We start from the raw sequence: 19,268 nt of genomic DNA, 5'->3' as shown, positions 1-19,268 counted from the left end.
ACTGACATGGAATATTTTAAAGGTATATTTACTTCTTCAAGTTCAGCAGGATAACAACGTGTTCTGATGATGGGTGCATTTTTCACATTTTGTACCTCAGACCACACGAAGAGATCAGGAAGAGGAAGTTCTTTAAAAAAAACTACATTTTACATTATGTACATAATAAACAGAAGTGTAAGGCTGCAATTTGCTGCTTGATGTTGAACCTTTTTTTTTTGCTAAAGAAACTGTTTCAAACTGTTTTTGGATGTGCAAAAATAAAAAAGACTAAAGATATAAAAGCATTGATGGCACTTCCTGTCAGTAACTTCTGTCTTTATTTTATCATTAATATTTTTAACATTTTAAAGTGCTTATAATGATATGTGCTGGTCGTTTTCTCTGGCTGTATAGAAAGTAATGGAGCACTGTTTCTATGCACTCCTATATATATATATATATATATATATATATATATATATATATATATATATATATATATATATATATATATATATATATATATATAGACACAATTATATTTAATAAATTGGAAAATACATTCCGTTGAGTTTATCAGATTAAACGTATGATTTGAAATTAATCTTTAATCAGATATTAAACCTAAATTTTATTAATTTCTATCATAATTAACATCTCAGCATCTTGTTAACATCTGTCTGGTGTAATTAATCTAAATAATGTGAAATGAACTTTTCCATAATATTCTAATTTACTGAATATAACTGCTATACAGCAGCCTGAAACGTTGATCCTTTAACTATAAAAACTGCGCTGACATGTTTTATTTGACTCCAGGCCTCTTTCCTTCTTTTATATATATATTTATTATTTTTACAGCTGGGCCAGATGGTTTCAGACCTCATGTTTTATCCTGAAGCAGGGAAACGACCCATTTTCCTTAATGTGACACTGAGAAAACATCCTCTCATTTGTGGAATGATCCTACAGTAGAATGGTAATAAGTTGACCCCATTTTCAACAGCAGGGAAACAACACTACAGACAGACGTGCAGGATTAAAACAAGGGTTTGGGGTTTTCCAACATAATAAAACACAATTTTAAAACATCAGCTTTAAAGCATTGTAAAAAAAGAAAAAACAAGACATATCTCAAAACTAGTTTTGAGATAGATAGAGGTGCCCTAGTTTTGCCATGAATGATTATTCTAAGGTCATTCAGATTTTACAACTTTACTGCAACTTTGCACCTCCAGATTTTAGTTTTTGAGAAAGACAGAGAACTTTTTAACTAGTTTTTGCCAGTATAAGTGAGCACAGCTTAAACTATTAGAGCTTAAACTCCAGTCTACTGGAGGTGATTTTAAACCAACATGGAGCGTTATTGTGAAGTGAAATAAAAATAATACCTGTTTTAGTGTGTTTGTAAAAGTAAAATAAAAATGTGTGATGTGTATTTTTATTGTTCGGTGGACCCGTAGGATCAGCAAAATGCAAAAAGCGACAACTCACCAACAAGCCACAATGCAACAATTAAACGTCATGACTCGGCAACCAATAATTGCAACCCAACAACCAAAAGCCACAAAATACAAACAGAAGCTGTAGTGTTTGGATTTTAGGCACAATCATCATGTAACATGTTCTAAAAAAAAATCTATAATTTTCCTAACATTATATGTAATAGTGAACTAAATTACATAAAGGACCTTGCTTTTATCCAGTTCCATGTAGTTAATGCAGAATAATTTAAGTGTACAGACAAAACTAAACGATAAATAAATGGTAATCCTGTCTGTTATTTAGCTGTATGAAGCAGCACATTTTGCCGGTGTTGTGCTTTTGTTCCGCTGCCCGTCTTGTAAACACAAGCGATCGTCCTGCTGTCCTGGGAACAACTCTGCTTCATCTATATGTAGCCCGAGTTAATCCCTAAGACGTGTGCTGCTGATGTCCCTGACCGCTCAGCAGTGAACGTCCTGCAGAGCGAGAGGAGCTTCAGCCCCAGTCAACATGCAGATTCACAGATACAGCCCTGGAAACAGGACGGCTCCAGTCTGTGAGTAAATCCGTTATCTCGCAGTTATCCCGGCTGAAGTTTGTGATATTTCAGAGACATTCAGGCTTTTGTTTTACCCAGTGTATGCAAAAACATTGTTAGAAATACTTTTAACTTCTCTTTTTTTTTTTGTAACTTTATAAGCAGCATCAGACTGCATTTTTAAATGTGTGTCTGCATGTGTGAGTCCAGTCCTTTGTGTAAATATTGTGAAGTTACAAGCCTGTTAAAGCTTCCCGCTAAGTTACATAAGAGGCTTTTCAATTCTCTGTACTGTATTTTAGGTAGCAATGAGTCTTGTTCATAGGAAGCTGATTGTTTTCTACTAGCAGCCTAATGTCACAGGGTGGAAACTTCACTTTTTTATGTGTTCTTTGGTAATTGTTCAGCTTCCTTCTTATTTTTATTTTTAGACTCTGCAAATTAATGTGCCCCATTGATGTTCAGAGAATAAGCTGCATGATCTGCCTTTTTAGGCCTGCTTCTGTCACATAAAGTCCAGATACGTTGTAGAAACCCGTTCTAAAAGAAAAAAGACCTTAACTCACCTTATTACTGCTGCATATTGGCAGTACAGTAAATCAGATTCTTAGCTATGCTGCACAGAACAACTTTTTAAAAATGGTTTTGAAATTAATTCCTCAGATCTTGGAGTTAAATGTTTAATTTCTGAGTAAAAATTTTTCACCATCACCTTTAGAAATGGCGTTATAGTGTTGGGAAAGCTGAAGCAAGCCTCATTTCACTGAGCTCAATGTAATTAAAGGTCATTTATACATACAGATCTGGAAAGAATTCATTAAAAATTACTTTTTATAGACATATGTTTATTCTTTGTTCTTTTACTCTATGAACTACTTATATATATATATATATATATATATATATATATATATATATATATATATATATATATATATATATATATATATATAATTTTATTTTTTTTCCATTAAGCAAATTTATTTTCGTAATTTCAGTTTGTGCAATTCTATGATTAATGGAAACGTAGCTAGTCATGAGACTTTCGCACAAAAATAAAATTTCCAACTCCAATAAAAATTTATCTTCAATAAAAATAAAGCCTGTTTCTATAGATTATTTTCTCATCCAGTTCTTCATGTTCCTCTCAGCGCAGTGATGCATCGTCTGCCCGTCCCACTGAACCATTCAACTGTAAACAAGGCAACATCGTCAGGGAAACCATGAGCTCGGACAGCGTCTTCAAACCGGAGATGGAGTCGGACCCTCAGGGCGAGCTTGCCGACATGGTGGCGTCTATGAACACCACCGCCAACCGCCTGACCCCTCCTAACGGCTGCAGGTCAGGAGCGCCCAGGTCTACCGTGGGCCAAAAGGCCCGCCTCACAGACAGGAAGATGTCTCTGCAGGAGAGGGGGAGCCGCGTGGCCCGGCAGCCCACCATCGAGACCAAACGGGTTTCCATCACTGATGCCGACGTGAGGAACCTCAGATGGACCGTCTTATGACTCACCTGAGCTCCTCGTTTCTGAGACTAAAACTTTCCCATTTCACCTCTACAGGACTGTCTCCAGCTCAACCAGTATAAACTGAAGAAAGAGATTGGGAAGGTGACCTGCCAATGTGAAACCCAGCGCTTTAATTTCTGATTCTCGAATCATAAAGCTCTTTTCATTTGTTCCCTGCAGGGCTCTTATGGAGTGGTGAAACTAGCCTATAATGAAGATTCTGAACAGTACTACGTAAGCTGAAGCTTTAAACTGCTTGAGCCTGACTGCCGCTTAATGAAATCGTCATTAGTCCTTTTTCTTTTCTTTGACTAGGCAATGAAGGTAGTGTCAAAGAAGAAGCTGATGAGGCTGTGTGGATTTTTGCGTGAGTAACATCTCATTTTGATTGCTTCAGTCTTATGCGGTTTACGGTTCCAGTGAAAGGTTTGCATGTACAAGGCAAATAGTGTGTAACAAGTGGCTGGTTTTTAGCAGGCGAGGAGAAACCCAGGTCCCGTCAAAGGCCTGCTGAATGGAAGTTTTACAACAGCAAGTTGGTTTAAATTTGTTCCAACAAGGCAATGGAAAATAGATCCAAAACCATCATCAATTTATGGTTCTGGGAAGCGCTGACCTTAACACTGTTTAAAAACTACATAGACAAAATCAGGAAGTGGCAAATTATCAACCAAATTAAATGAGCTCTGTCACTCCTAGCAGGAAGTGTGGTCAAACAAGCCTTCAGAATATTGCCAGACGCTTATTTATGGCTACAGAAAATGGTCTGGTTTGTCTGCAACATTAGTACGAGGTTATGCAAATATCTGAGTGTGTTAATTTTTTTTGCCCTGTGATCCTTCGCAGAAATCCGTTGATGGACAATTGGACTGCATTGAGCTGTTAGCTTTGCAGCAATCCCTCATTCTGAGGGATTTTGAGGGATTCTTGTACCAAGAAATAGCTCCTTAAATTGCCTTCATCCAGACCGGCGCTGTGTGTTTGTACTTCCAGGTCGCCCGCCTCCTCAGGGGTCAAACTCTCAGCAGGATCTGTTCCCCAAATTCATGCAGCCTCTGGAGAGAGTGTACAGAGAGATCGCCATCCTCAAGAAGCTGGACCATCCGAACGTAGTTAAACTGGTAGAGGTGCGTCAGATATGACCAGAACAACAAGCAGCAGAGCAACGCGTCATTTAATGGACTCCTTTCAAGATCAGAAATAATATTTGTTTAAATAGCTTTAAAAAACCCTAAACAAACATGAGGTAGCAATGTTAATGTATCTTGCAGGTGCTTGATGACCCTGATGAAGATGGACTTCACATGGGTAGGGAATCATTCACCTTTTTTGCTGCAGCATGATAAAAGAAAGCAAAGTTAATTGATCATTCAATTCAAGTTATTTTCTCTTTAAGCCTTCGAACTAATGAAAGAGGGGTATGTTTTACATACTAATCCATCAGTTTGATATGTTAGATGGCAGGAGTGGCCCCCACGAGATGCAATAAAATGTTTGTGTGTGGTTTTTGCTTCTTTGCCCCTCAGGCCGGTGATAGAAGTGCCCACAGACAACCCGTTGACCGAGGACCAGGCTCGCTTCTACTTCAGAGACGTCGTCCTGGGAATAGAGTACTGTGAGTGCAGGACTGGACGTGTGAATAATCTGAATGTGATTTATGTCGTGGGAGCAAAGTTGCTCTTTATATCGGTTGTGAGAAACTTGAATCTCACAAAGCAGCAACGTCACATACTTCGACAAAACTGGGATCCCATCGATGCTTTCAAGAGCAGCCTGAACCCAAGTGAGGCTAGCATGAGCTCGGTAAATGAAGGAGATGGGGAGACGCTTTCCAAGCAGCCCAAGCTTGATTTCACTGATACAGAACAGCCACGACCTCCAGTGCCCTAATAGAGACTCGGAGGTAGATTGATAAATTGGTCCTGATTTCCTTCATTTTGGGAGTTTGACAATCTGCCGATATTTACACTTGAAATCAGTCCCACTGATCTGATCTAACTCTGCAAAGATCTGAAAATCAACCACCGTCCCATTTTGCTTTACTGTTACTTAGTAAATTTGTCTTTAAATTTAGTGACTTTTCAGACAAAAATATCAGTATTGGCCAAAATCAGAATCTGCAGGTGAGACTTTTTAAAGATCAGCCAGAAAACTCAATGTTTTCACCTCGACAGAGAGCATAATACTGGTCAACTTCTCATCATTTGCCAACAGGCTTTCTGATGATAGGCTCTGAGAAGCTTCTTGTTGTGTTTATTTAATAATAAATAAAAAATATATATATTATTCAGATGCATTTTTATCTACTTAACATGAATAAAAGAATTCTTGAGCTTGATGGTCGTTGTGGTTTTTGTTTTTTTTTCATATTTTTGTTCATTATTCTTTTCTTTTTTTTTGTCGGAGGTGCTGCTGCATTTTTGAAGAAGTGTTTGTGTGTATGTTTTCATTGTGTTTTTCCAGCTAAAGGCTTTAGGTTTGTGTTGCTATAATTTGTTCTATAATTGGTGGGTTGCCGGTTCGAGGCCCCGCTCTGTCTGTCTCACTTGTTGTGCCGTTGGGCAAGACACCCGTCTGCTGGTGGTGGTCAGAGAACCTGGTGGCTCCGGTGCCTGGCAGCCTGGCCCCAGTGCAGCTGTGACTACAGTGAAGTATCTTGCCACCATCAGTGTGTTAATATCTGTGACTGGGTGAATGAATTTCTTTGGAGTCCTCTGGACTTGATAAAGCTCTACACAAGCACAGGCCATTTACCAAAATTTACTTTTAGAATAAACTTGGATAGATTTTTTTTTCTCAAACAATCAATAACAACTCAGCCTTCTTCCTGTGTGTATGTGTGTGTATGCGGGCGTGTGTGTGTGTGTGTAGTGCACTACCATAAGATCATCCACCGAGACATCAAACCCTCCAACCTCCTGCTGGGGGACGATGGTCACGTCAAGATCGCAGACTTTGGCGTCAGTAACGAGTTTGAGGGCCACGACGCCCTCCTGTCCAGCACGGCGGGGACGCCGGCCTTCATGGCTCCTGAGATGATGAGCGAGCTCCAGCAGAGCTTCAGCGGGAAGGTGAGCTGATCACCTGTGGATCACTGACAGACCACGGCGTGAGGACCCGTCATGACAGTGGCCGTGTTTGTTCCACAGGCGTTGGACGTGTGGGCGATGGGGGTCACGCTGTACTGCTTTGTCTTCGGGGAGGTAATGTCGCCCGAAGGATGCTTGTATGAACCGTTTCATCAGTTCATTTAAGCACATTTATCATTTCTAACCTGTGTATCTCGTTCACAGTGCCCATTTTATGATGAGTACATCTATTCTTTGCACAACAAGATCAAGAATAAACCTGTGGAGTTTCCAGAAACGTAAGAATGTCTGAATATTGACCCAAAGCTTCGAAACATTAACTTAAACCGTAGAGGCTCTGAAACAGGAAGTCACGATGTTGACGTTAAGGGAGTAAAACACCTTATTCTTTATTCCTGTTGTTATGGTTCCATCTTATTTGATGCTGTTGAGCTTGATGTTGGATTCTGTCATTTTAGAGCTTTTTGTATATTTCAGGTAGTTCCGCTGTTTCGTTAATGCCAAAGAATGGCTGACCACCCTGTTTGAGAAACTGTCATACAACAGAGCATCTTCAGTCAGAGGCTTCTTCAGAACCACTGTAGCACAGTCCGCTACAGGAAATCCTTCCTGCCCACAGCCATCAGCGTGTACAACAACACCTTTGAAGAAAATTGTTTAATACAAGTTACAACAACATTTAATTTCACTTTGAGATTAATGCAGTATTTTTTAATTCACCTGAAATTACAAACCAGAATCTTTAGCGTCTCGCTCCTTAGGAACTTCTTCTGCCTTTCAGTTTTGGAGTTGCTAATCACAAAGTTAGGGTTTCCTGCATATGCCTTCTGTTGCAGGTTTTATGGTCTATTTTTGCAAATAATCTGCCTTTTTAATACCCAAATAAACATAGTACATATTTAAATTCAGCTGAACATTTTTTTAAACCAGGAGACACCATATTTCTTTCATAACTTTTATGTTGAAATTTTTCTGGGATTGTACAGCATATTTTCATTTGTCCTGTTTTTATATCTTGATTATTTCTGTCTTTGTGTGAATCTACTGGCTTTGATTGCTTGTCGATTTCCCCGCTGTGGGACATTGAAGGAAGTTTCTGTTTCATTCTATTCTATTTATGACATTTAACTCTGACGTCTTTATTGATCTCTTACCAACAGCCCTTCAATAAGCAGTGAGTTGAGGGATCTCATTGAAAGAATGCTGGATAAAAACCCTGCAACCAGAATCACCATCCCTGAAATAAAGGCGAGTATGCAAACACTAATCGCTGCATCACCACAGGGTGTCACACAGGTGTGCGTGGGTGTGTGTGTGTGTGTGCGTACCAGGTTTTCATATCCTTATGGGAACCTATTTCTGTCTACTATGTGGGGTTATGGGGACCATTGTTCCTTGTGGGGATATTTTCTTGGTCCCTATGAGGGAAATTGTTGTTTTTGGGTTAGTGGTTAGGTATGTGATGGTTACGGTTAGGATTATGGTAAGGGTTAGGCCGTAGCAATTAATGGAAGTCAATGTGAAGTCCCCACAAGTGATGAAAATGTGTGTGTGCGTGGGGGTGTGCGTGGGCATGTGTGTGTGTGTGTGGCTGCTACAGCTCCATCCGTGGGTGACGGAGAACGGCTCCAGTCCTCTCCCTCTGGAGGAGGAGCACTGCAAGGCGGTGGAGGTCACCGACGAGGAGGTGCAGAACAGCGTGAAGCTCATCCCCAGCCTGTCCGCTGTGGTGAGTTGCACTGCGCCCGCTGGGAGAGCCAGGCCCAGCTCATATCTTCCAGTTTTACTATTTACTCTCCTATGATATTTATGTCAGAAAAAATTTTGGGGGGGGAATTTGGAAAATACCTTTCTGGTGTTTTCTCTGAATTTCCTATAAAGTTTAACAATCATCTTGTTGATTTGCAAACATATTTCTATCTCATAAACTTCCATCTATTTTATTAGGATTTTCTTTTTTTTTCCCGACCGAGCAATATAACATAATGGATAATTGTAACATAAAAGGAATATAAAGCCATTTTTCACAACATCTTTCAAAGTGTGGCATTCATATCTGTTTGGCTTTCTTTACTCTGATACCCCTAAATCAAAGTAAAGATTAAATCACCTTCATCAGTCACTTAATTAATGAACAGACTCCACAGAGTGTAAAATGTAAGTATAAATGAGTTATAGCACAATATCTCAGAGTTAAGCACTTTATTTGAAAATGGAGAGAGTAATCAAATAGCTGGCAAAAGATGGTCCAGTCAGATGAGACGAAACTAAAACTATTTGGCCCAGTCAAAGTTACAACTTAAATCCAGTCTGTTGCAGAATGTGCAAATTTATGTTTGACATAAAGTCAAAATGAACTCACTATTATTTTTGCAAAGGATGACTGACTAAAAATTGCAACCTCTAGATATTCAAGGCTGGTTAAGGCAAACCTGAAGAGACTTTGGTATAAATCCTCAATGACTTGCATTGAATTTTGTGCTCAAATGTGACAAAATGTAAAGAAGTTCCAGAAATAGTTTTGCAATTCAGGATGTGCTGCCAGTTTAACCCAGCAAATCTCAACTTATTTAGGCCTGAAACGATTAATTGTGATGAATCGATTATTGAAATAATTGTCAACTACGTTAGTAATCGATTAATTGTTAACTGGAGAATACAGACTGAAAGAACAACACATTTAGTGCAGTAATTAAGATAAAACTGTACAATATATATTGCATTTAAACTGAAAAACCGTCTTTGTCTGTAAATATGTTCACCCTGAACTCCTCATGTTGCAGTTTTAGTTCACTTGCTTCAAATTCCGCAAAAAAGATTTTTTTATTAAGCAACTTTTGCTATCCAAATATTAATTTGTTCATCAAAAATTAGTCAGATTAGGAGAATGGGCTGAGCTTCTCACATATTGATGCTAAAAATATATTTTTTATGCAAATGAATTCTTTGCTACAAAGAAATAAATGAAGAAATGCTATGTTATTGCCTTTTAGAGAATAAAATGTTTACTTTCTTATTGAATAAACAAATTAAATGTTTTTTTTATTTGTATTTTTATGCGTTTCTAATATTGCATGAAATCAGCTTTAATGGTCAGATTAATCATCATAACAATGGATCAAACAATTGATTAATGAATTAACCACTAGTTGCAGCTCTAAACCTATTATGTCGTTATAAATTAGCATAAAATTTTCAGTCAACCAAACGTTTCTTTTGTCTCTGATCTTCACACAACCATACTTTATAAATATACTTGTTAATCAGCAACAAAACCTTTTAACATGGTTTCCTTTACATGAGTGGATTTGCATTATTTGCATGTCAAGATAATAGAAATGGTTTATCACTGTCAGCTATCATCTCTAACTGTGTAAATTGTCAGATTACATGATTAAATCTGGTAAATCACACTGTAATGTGATTTACAGTGTTTTTGCTGAGTGGGCTTTAGAAGGCGCTTTTACAGAGATCCACTGAGACTCTTTCTGATGTCCACTGCAGATTCTGGTGAAGTCCATGCTGAGGAAGCGCTCTTTCAGTAATCCCTTTGAGTGTCAGGGCAGACGGGCAGAGAGGTCCATGTCTGCCCCCGGAGGTCTTCTTACGTAAGTAGCCTACTCTGCAAATCCTGTCTGCTTCTCTCTGCCAGCTCTGCGATTAGGCCTCTAACGGAACAAAGCAGCGAGCAGATGCTTGGATTAAAAATAGATCACTTCTATACTTCACATGTAGTGTTGCTCACATATAGCACGCATACCAAGGCCGTCACTCCGAAGAGTTCTTCATTGTGTGTGTGTGTCTGTGTGCACACTGAAACATTCATTCTGTGGCAATGAACTTGATGGAAAGCGTGTGCAGCACTGAAACTGCTCTGCACACCCAGTAACATACGAAGCACTTAAAGAGGATTTTAAATACATTTATTTAATTATAATTCTGTCAGTCAGTACAGAGTGGTGCTTAAATATCAAGATGATTTCCTTCTGAGAGAGAAGGAGTTGGTCTTTTCTTCCAGTTCTTCAGCAACAGCCCATCTGAAGAACTACTTGATTTAGCAAACAGGAGAACAGAAAAAAATGAACTGTAAGATTGGGGTGGTGATAGTAAATTTTTTATGTTTTAAGTGTTTTATGTAGCATTGAAGAGTGTTGTGTGGGAGACAGAGATGACAAATTCCCTTAGGGAAAGTACCAGAGAGCTCAATAAAGCTATTTAGCTAGGTAGCTAAGAGAGGCTAGTTTTAGCTAGCTAGTTAATTAGCCTTGCTAATGGCAGGTTTGACACTCTTTTGCCTCCAGAACTGCCTTAATTCTTCCCAGCATAGATTCAACAAGCGGTCACAAACATTCCTCAGAGCTTTTGGTTCATGTTGACCTGATGACGTCAAACATTTACTGCAGATTTGTCAGCTGTTAGTCTCCCATTGTACTAAAGCTGCTCTATTTGACTGAGATCTGGTTACTGTGGAGACCAGAAGTCTGGGTAAAATTTCCAGATACAGTGAAGTTAAGATGGCCGATGTCACTGAATGAAGAAAAGAGAAAAAATGCATCAGACAGATACAATTTAAGTGAAAGTGGTAGTTTGTATTTGTGCTTGCTGTGCTTTTTTGCCACCAGTAGTACTTTATCCTTTATTAACATAAAGTATATTTGCATTTCCAACAATATTAGTTTCATAAGTTTGACTTTTTTCTAGGAAAAAAAAAGATTTAGAAGTGTTTCTTATGCCAGAATCTATTGTAATTGTGTTATTTATTTGTATATACTTTCCTTTTAGATTCTAAAGTAACAGAATTGGTACATAGTTTTACAGCTTTTGTCTGTCTGATGACATCATTTTTAAAACATAAATCAGATGTTTTGATCATGTAGTAGTTGAGTAGCCTTTTTATGAAATGCTTTTTTACTCTTACTTGAGTAATTTCTTGGACGGTTACTTTTTACTTTTAACCAGGTAAAAATATGTTAAAGTCCTTCAACAAAATTCTTCAAATATATTGACGTAGTGCAGCCGGTAAAAAAAAATAAAATAAAAGGTCTTCCCCAAAAGTCTCATTACCTCATTTCAACCTTACCGGTTAGTGTCATAAAGCTACAAATGAATGTTGCGCTCCTTTAACGTTTCTGCAGAGGCACAACCAGAAAACCAAGCACTGGTCATTTGTAAGAAGAAGCAAACTACAAAATGTTTACTTTCTTATATTTCTAGCCTTTATTCTAACCTAAACTATAATCAGCTGGCTGCTAAACTTTAAACGTCACACATGATTCTCTCAGCTAAAAAACACCAGTTTTTCTGGATGCCACCTTTTAAAATGCAGCAGGAACACGACACCCCTGGTGTATTTCTGATGAAGTGTGTTGGGGTTTGAACTCTGGCTTATTATATATCACGTCTCCTTCCTGCAGGGGACTTTTGGGCTTACTGGGGTCTTCGTCTCATCCGTCTTCGAGGTAAATTGTTTTTTTTAAAAAGCGTTTTAGGCTGAGCTTGATTCGTAGTGCTTCACACGTAGCTCAGCTCATCAGGGTTGTTTAGCCGTAAGAGGATTTAAATTAGACAGGAGCAAACAAACAAATCTCAAATCCTGTTGATGGGTGATTTCTGCTTCTCGTCTCCTCTTGGATGAAAACTGATGAGCTTTGCTGCAAAGCAGAGTAACTTTGTGACTGTCTTAGCTTAGCGACGCCTCTTCCTCCTCGCCCGCCTCATCTGCTGTCTCAATTAGGAAGGTTTAGGTTTAACAGATGTTCGTCTCCCGCAGGAAAATCAGCAGAGAAGGGAGCAGAGAAGGAGAGCTGGAGGACTTGTACGAGGACGAATCCTTCATCGAGAGCAACGATTAAAGTGACGCGTTTAGATTAAAGCAGCAGGGAGGCGGAAAAGATGAGTTTTTGCACCTTTCTTTTGTCCTTTTTCATTTCCTCGCATTTCCTCTTGTTCCGTTCTCGCTGTGCTCACCTGCCGACTGTTCTTTTCCACCTCTGTGCAGAGGACCTTGAGATTATATTAGTTTTGAACTAAAACACTAGTTGTGATGTCATTCTGTCCACTGTGCTTGTTTGCTGCTGTTTTTCTGTCCCACCTGGCTTGCATGTCACTTTTATGGATAGAGTCACAATGTAAATATCATCCAAAAAAGCATTTTTATGTTTTCCTACAGCATCTTAAAAAAATAAAATAAAAGTCATTATATTCAAGCAGGGTTTGAATATTTGGTTGTGTGTAAAGGCAGCAGCCAAAACTGTAATGTTTAATATCGAACACCAGAAGGCAGCATTTTGTAACTTTTGTTATTTATGACATATTTTTCATTTTGTATCTTTTCTTAAAGGATTCTAATATTTAAAGTCACTGATTTTCTAAAGCATAAATATATATAAAACAGCAAGCATCAGCTCTCCTGAAGTTCCTTAGAGCAGGAAATTCCAGGGTTTCCTGATAGAAAAATGCAAAATTATAATGAGATTATTTCCCCAAGTAACTTCATAATTATCTTCAAATTTAAAATCAAGAATCTGTTAGGAGGAAAACAAAGAAAACGGTGAAATTATTTAGCATAAAAGTCCACTTCTGGAAGCGAAGGCTTTGTTGAAACACATTTTGATTAAACTCCAGCAGTAAACCCTCCTGGGTGCAAACCCAACTTCAATTATGGTTAATCTTGTTAAACAAAGTTCAGCTATCCTTGTAGGATTCTCTTGACATTTCTACATTTAAAACCTTCAGCTGCAGCCAGACTATGCAGAAAGATTTTGAAAAAGTATATTTCAAAAATGATCTCATTCTGCAAAGGTAGCTGTCAGGAGAAGGACAGTTTCTTCACAAATTACAAAAAGCAAAAACTTGTGAGGAATCTGTTAAGAAGGAGCGCTGAAAGTGGTGCCGGGATGTTTGCTGAGTACCGGGCCCAACTTCTGACATTAGTCTTCTATATTTTCCATATTTTTGGACAAACAAATACATTTGAATATGCAAAACAAAGCTTTTTACTCCAAATAAAACATATAGTTTTGTCTAGAATGACATGGTCTGACGGAACCAAGTTGGAAATTTTGGGCCAAGATTAAATTTGACTGAAATATACCAGCGCATCACCAACAGGAACACGATTATACCCAGAGTGAAACGAGGTGTTGGCAGCATCAGGCTCTGAGTTTAGAAAACTCAGGATGGAGGAGAGAGGGATTTAGCCTTTTTGTTCAAACCTAATTCCAAATCCGCTTCACTAGATAACCAGTAAAGGTTTGGAAAGGCCAAGCGAGAGTCCAGAACTAAAAGTCAGAAAACCTCTTCAGGTTCACCTGAACAGCAATCTGAGAGATTTGGAGAGTTTTTGTAAGATAGAGTGAAATTAAATGTTTCCTATGAATATTATACCAAAAGTCGGTTCAACAAATAATTTCTTTAAAGGTGTGCACGTTTATTTAAACAAGTTATTGCAGCATTTTCTTCACGTCGCATTAAAAGCCTTAAAGTCATTTATTATTTTTATTTCTTTTTAGGTTAGAAACGGAGTCAGGTGTTGCATGAATGCCGCTCTGGGCGTCCAAACGTTTCATACACAGCTTTTCACTATAAAGCCACAGCAGTAGAGTCCAGTCTTAACATAAAAAGGTATTTTTTATTTCATCTGGTACTTTTGTGTCGCCCATTTCTAATGCCACCCTGGGCATCCGCCCTAGTTTCACATATAAAAAAGAATCTTGACTTTTTAATGCTTTTGAAAGGTATATGTATGAAATACAATAAACAATAAACTCCTTTTTGTGAGCGTGTAGTTGAAAATACAAATTTTCAGTAAGTAAAAACTTGCAAATTAGCTTATTGCAAGCATAAACTGTGATTTATTAGTAGACAGAAATAACTCTCTGTTCAGAGTTCTGCTGTCTGACCCATTTATATGAATCTATTGTCATCATCAAAGTATCTTTGATCTAATGCACTTATTCATACTCCTTTGATTATCCTGCAAAAATAGACGCTTCAGCTCTGAGAACTGAGAGGAAGCATGATGCAGCATTATGTGAAATCCTTTAGCAATCCAGTGCAAGCATTATCCCAGCACAGTCTGTCCTGATCAGCACTAAAATCACATTGATCATTGTGAGCTGAACTTCTGGAAAGTGCACTGGTATTTATTTTTTTTTTCTAAGGTTGTGCAGTTTGTAAAAGATTGTCTCTGATGAGAATATAGTATGTGGAAGTTATAAAGATATTTCTGGTATCACAGAAATGATTTAGTAATCAGTTCATTTATACCCTTTTCAAATCCGGTGTGTTTTTCTAACATATTTTGACAAATGGGTGTTTAATATGACTTTTATATTGAACTCAAGTAAAGTAACCAAACATTCAAAACTGAACAAAAACAATGCAGAACAACAAAAAAAAAACAAAAAAAATAATTTGTGATGAGAAATCAATGGCGACGCGCCTGCATTATTCCCACATAAGTGAATAAAATTGCACAGCATCATATTACTTTAGGATCTTCACTATCCTGTCTCGGCATTTTGAAGGAAGTTTAATACTTACACATGTGACTCAAACACAATTATGTTTCTGTTGTTTATGTGTGATTAAAACACTCTCTTCATTCATCCATTATCTGAATTATCTCAATTTTCTTTTTCCAGAAATAAAAAAAATGAGACACGACATTGGTATGTGAATATTTCTTAATAGAGAAATAAATATTTCATTGGATATCCTCATTTTTCTCTCACTTAAGGCTAGTTAATGTGACTTTTTTTTTCCCAGAATGGCCAACATGTCGACTCGCTGTTCTATTAGGCAAAATTAAATGGAAGAAAAATGAGAGTTTTGGGATTTATTTCAGAACCAGCTTCTGTTCTCTACAATCCGTATTCTCTGCATCCTGAGGCGTCTGACGTGATGCATTAAAACCCAGAAACACCCAGGCTTAGACTGCACAGTGAGGAAACTACATGTTTAATCTCCGCTGTTAACGTTTCTAAAGAGCAATTTTAATAACTGCTCGGCTTTTGCGGGCCGAAATGGTTGATTTGTATTCCTGCTGTCGGCCCATTTCTCCGCTCGCTACAGTTATGTGACGACCAAAGAGGAGTGTTTCTGAGCAAAGATTTCTGTGGAAACAGTTGCCATGCAACAGCACAATACAGCGCTTGTACAGAGTGCTAACTTCACTGTATGGGCTGCTCTTTCTCTCTCTCTCCCTCTCTATCTCTCTATCTCTACCTCATGCAGCCATGCAACATCCTGCTTGTTTCTCTTCTGTTCTTTCTACTGTAAGCTCAAATGCACAATGGAGTCTTTGTTTGGGGGCGGCAGTAACTGTGGTGTCCTTGTTTCAGCGGCGGTCAGGGGAAACTTGCTTCAGCGTCTGCTCCCACACCCAGACCGCTTTTAGTTTCCACAAACAAAGCCAGCCAGTTGAACCTCAGCTGAGCTCTAATCCTTGGCTCTCTCTCGCCGTCGATGCTCCGCTCCTGTCACCGCGCTGCGTTTCGGCGCTTCGGTTTCAGCCTTTGACCTCTGTCTGCGTGTAGTTCCCCACGTCTGAACCCACCGGCTTGACTGTACATTTCCCCCTTCAACCCACCGCCCCAGAGAAGGTGAAGTGAAAGAAGCACGCTTCTTATTCTTCTTCCATGCGCTGTGGGGAATCCCCCGAGCCCACATTCATAATGAGTCACCATCTTAGATAACAGACAGCAGACCCACAAACAGGGGGAGGTATAATTTGTCAACCAGCTGGCACCAGGGGAGCTGATTGTAAAACAAACCGGGACTGGCTAGACGTTGTTAGGGTGAGAGCATGTGCAGCGTTTTTGATCAAATGTTATCACTACTTCAACTTTTCCACGTTTTGCTGAGACCCAACAAAATTTTTTATTTATTTTGTCAGGTTTTTATGTGAGATAGGCCAGGGTTCTCCAACCTACGGCTCTGGAGCCACAAGTGGCTCTTAAAGTTGCATTATGTAACTTTTCTAAAGAAAAAAAAAATATATATATATATATATGCATATATGTATTTTATATGTATGTTTAAACTGTCACCATGTTGTGACAGTTTGTTATGAGACCGATAATATGTAAAAGGTTTGATCTCCTCCAGCTCCTCCCTGAGCTGCTATTGCCATCTGCAGAAATGCAGCATTCCCAACCAAAAGCAACCAATCTGAGCCAGGAGGAGGGTCTCAGTGCTGTCAATCAATCTCCTGAACGTGCTGCTAAATGTGCTGATTGTGGAGAAAACCGTTTACCTGACATCATCTGTGGCTATGCTAACTAGCCATAGCACTCACAACTAGCTCTGTTAGCTGCAGCGTAGCAGAGAGCAAATGGGAAGGTAGAGGGTGGGATGAGCAGCGCCACACGGAGGGTGATTGACCACGCTAAGACTTGCCTCCTGGCTCCGACCCCTGATGTAGCGCTGATAACCGCCGTCAGAGAGGATTAGAGACGTTTTCCCCCCAGAGCCCGGACTCTGGTGGTGGAGAGGAAGCAGAACGACTGAAGAAGTTGAGAGCTGAAGGTGGAGAACAGGTGGAGGTGGGTTAACAGGACCTCACGAAGGGAGCGATGATGATTGGAGGAGCTGAGGAGAAGACCAGCAACGATAGGCTGGGAGGTGAAGAAAGTCTTCCAGTTTGAATTTACACCCAGGTTTCATTTTCTTTCTTTTTCAAGGTTTTCTTTGTTCTCGTGGCCTTTATTTCATAGTGAATTGACAGTAATGAGAGAAGGGGGGCAAAGGTCACCAGGCCAGGAATCGAGCCTGCGACTGCTGCATCGAGGACTAAGACCTTCATATGTGGGTTGTGCTTAACCCCTGCGCCACCAGAGTTCCTCCAGGTTTCATGTTCAACAAATATCAAAATAACAAAGAATTAGTAAAGGAGCCATGTTGAGTTTCAGAAAGAAGCGACAGAGGCTCAATTTCAAAGCACCGAACTACAAGGTCAAATTTATTTTACGTCATATTTCGTATATAGTTAATTGATGGTTCTATAAACTGATATGGCTGGAAAACACATAACATTCCCCATAGCTTGTAATCTGCTTTACAATTATTCACTGTGTTGTGTTGTTTTATTACATGAAGTCCCATTGACATAAATCGAAGTTTGTGGTTGTAACAGGACAAAATATGAATATGGGGTGTGAATAATTTTTGCAAGCCACTTTAAGGGCATTTGGCAGTGAAGAGGGCGAGCTGTTTCTGTGAAAACACCAAAAGTGGTTGAGTCTTCACTGAAGAACAAGGACAAGGAGGCAATAAAAAGTTTATAGAGAGAGAATTAAACCAGAAAGCCTCCCATCCATTATTTAAACCTTCAAACACCCACTGAGCTCAAAATCATAACTGACTAATATTGAAGTTCATGTTTCATTTTGTTTGGTTTTTTTTTCTCCTACAGTTGGAAAGTTAAAAGGAGTAACATTTATAGGTTACATAATGACATTTTAACTTGGTTTAGTTATGTTTTTTGTTCCAGCTGCGTCTCTCCTGAAATGGAAGGCCGGCAAGGAGCGAGCTGTTATGTAACACAACAGGAGGCAGGGAGGGGGAGACGAGTGGGGACTTAAATTTAGACTCACCTTTTGCAAACTTGTCCTCATCACACAAGTCTTTGTAGTTATAAATAATCACATCTGATTGTTGTTGGGGTTTTTTTTTTAAAGCGTTTTGAAAAATTGAGCGTCTGGTGCTGCGGACTGCAGCCGGGTAGAGTCGCGTATCGCAGCTTTAAATGCTTAGCGACGGGATGCTAGCTCGGATAGCTTCATAAAAACCCTCTGGTTTAAGTGTTGTGGCACTTTTTGATAAATAATACAATGTCTAAATGTTAGCTTGAATAATTCATGCTGAAGCAGTCGAGCGTAACGGCTGCGTTCGTGCCAGAAAAATTCAGCTGCCTTCTGCATCTTATCATTTATCACTTAGGAAAAAAACTCATTTCTTTACCTGTGTTTGGGCTAATTTTATGCCACTTTTTCAGAAAAAAAAATCACACGCAAACAATGAATCTTTAGTTATAGGATATTATCTTTTTCTATTCATACTAAAGAAGCATATAGTGTGTTTAGTGGGAAGGCTGTCACATTGATGTCTCTGGTCTACTCACTGTCTACTCAGGCTGCAGGGAAGCCTATTTATAGATCTGTTTCTGTTCTCAGTCCCCCTTTTTTCCTCTCCATCGCTCTTTTTCCCCTCCTTCTCTACCTCTAATGGCCTGATATTTCTGAAGCTGCACGTCTGTAATCTTCCGGAAGATCTATAAGCCGCAGATCATGGCCAGCTGGATTTTTTAAAATTGTTTTTAAACTTCTAAAACTTGACGCCTCTAGTTTTGGGGAGCTACTCAGAAATACAACAGAGTGTTTTATTCCAACATTTTTTGATTTCCTTTTTGGCTACTGGCCGCCGCCCAAATAAGGAGTCGATTACAAGTAGATCCGTCTTTGGACTGTGGGGGGGGAGACTCACCGCTGGTCCGGTGTAATCCCTGACAGCCTTGAGTTTTTTGGGGGGGGCTCAACATGGACAGTGAGATCTATGAACGGCGGGAGATTTGAGGCCTCGCTTTCATCATGCGGCGGTGCTGTTAAGTAAAATCAATAGACAACGGCACCAGAGCCTGGACCTTGTGATGACCTTTCAGCAAAA

General features: G+C 39.1%; 1 protein-coding gene across 2 annotated transcripts; it reads left to right on the top strand.

Moving 5' to 3' along the window:
* The first annotated feature begins 1,941 nt into the window (after positions 1-1,941).
* Positions 1,942-15,266, top strand: LOC102216953 (calcium/calmodulin-dependent protein kinase kinase 1-like). Of its 2 annotated transcripts, none has more exons than XM_014473278.2 (17): positions 1,942-2,023; positions 3,162-3,483; positions 3,568-3,615; positions 3,694-3,747; positions 3,829-3,880; positions 4,507-4,640; positions 4,785-4,821; positions 4,910-4,931; positions 5,040-5,128; positions 6,385-6,584; positions 6,663-6,716; positions 6,807-6,880; positions 7,763-7,850; positions 8,203-8,331; positions 10,107-10,210; positions 12,017-12,061; positions 12,373-15,266. In XM_014473278.2, the coding sequence occupies exons 2-17, from the start codon at positions 3,229-3,231 to the stop codon at positions 12,452-12,454; spliced, it is 1,467 nt and encodes a 488-aa protein (XP_014328764.1). In that variant the 5' UTR covers positions 1,942-2,023; positions 3,162-3,228; the 3' UTR covers positions 12,455-15,266. The 2 variants fall into 2 exon arrangements, with proteins under 2 accessions (XP_014328764.1, XP_023206641.1); XM_023350873.1 differs by having other exon boundaries at positions 3,157-3,483.
* The last annotated feature ends 4,002 nt before the right edge of the window (positions 15,267-19,268 follow it).

This window comes from Xiphophorus maculatus, chromosome 18 (assembly GCF_002775205.1).
Source record: "Xiphophorus maculatus strain JP 163 A chromosome 18, X_maculatus-5.0-male, whole genome shotgun sequence".
NCBI lineage: Eukaryota > Metazoa > Chordata > Actinopteri > Cyprinodontiformes > Poeciliidae > Xiphophorus > Xiphophorus maculatus.
The sequence above is the reverse complement of the archived record's forward strand: the minus strand, read 5'-3'. Positions and strand labels throughout refer to the sequence as shown.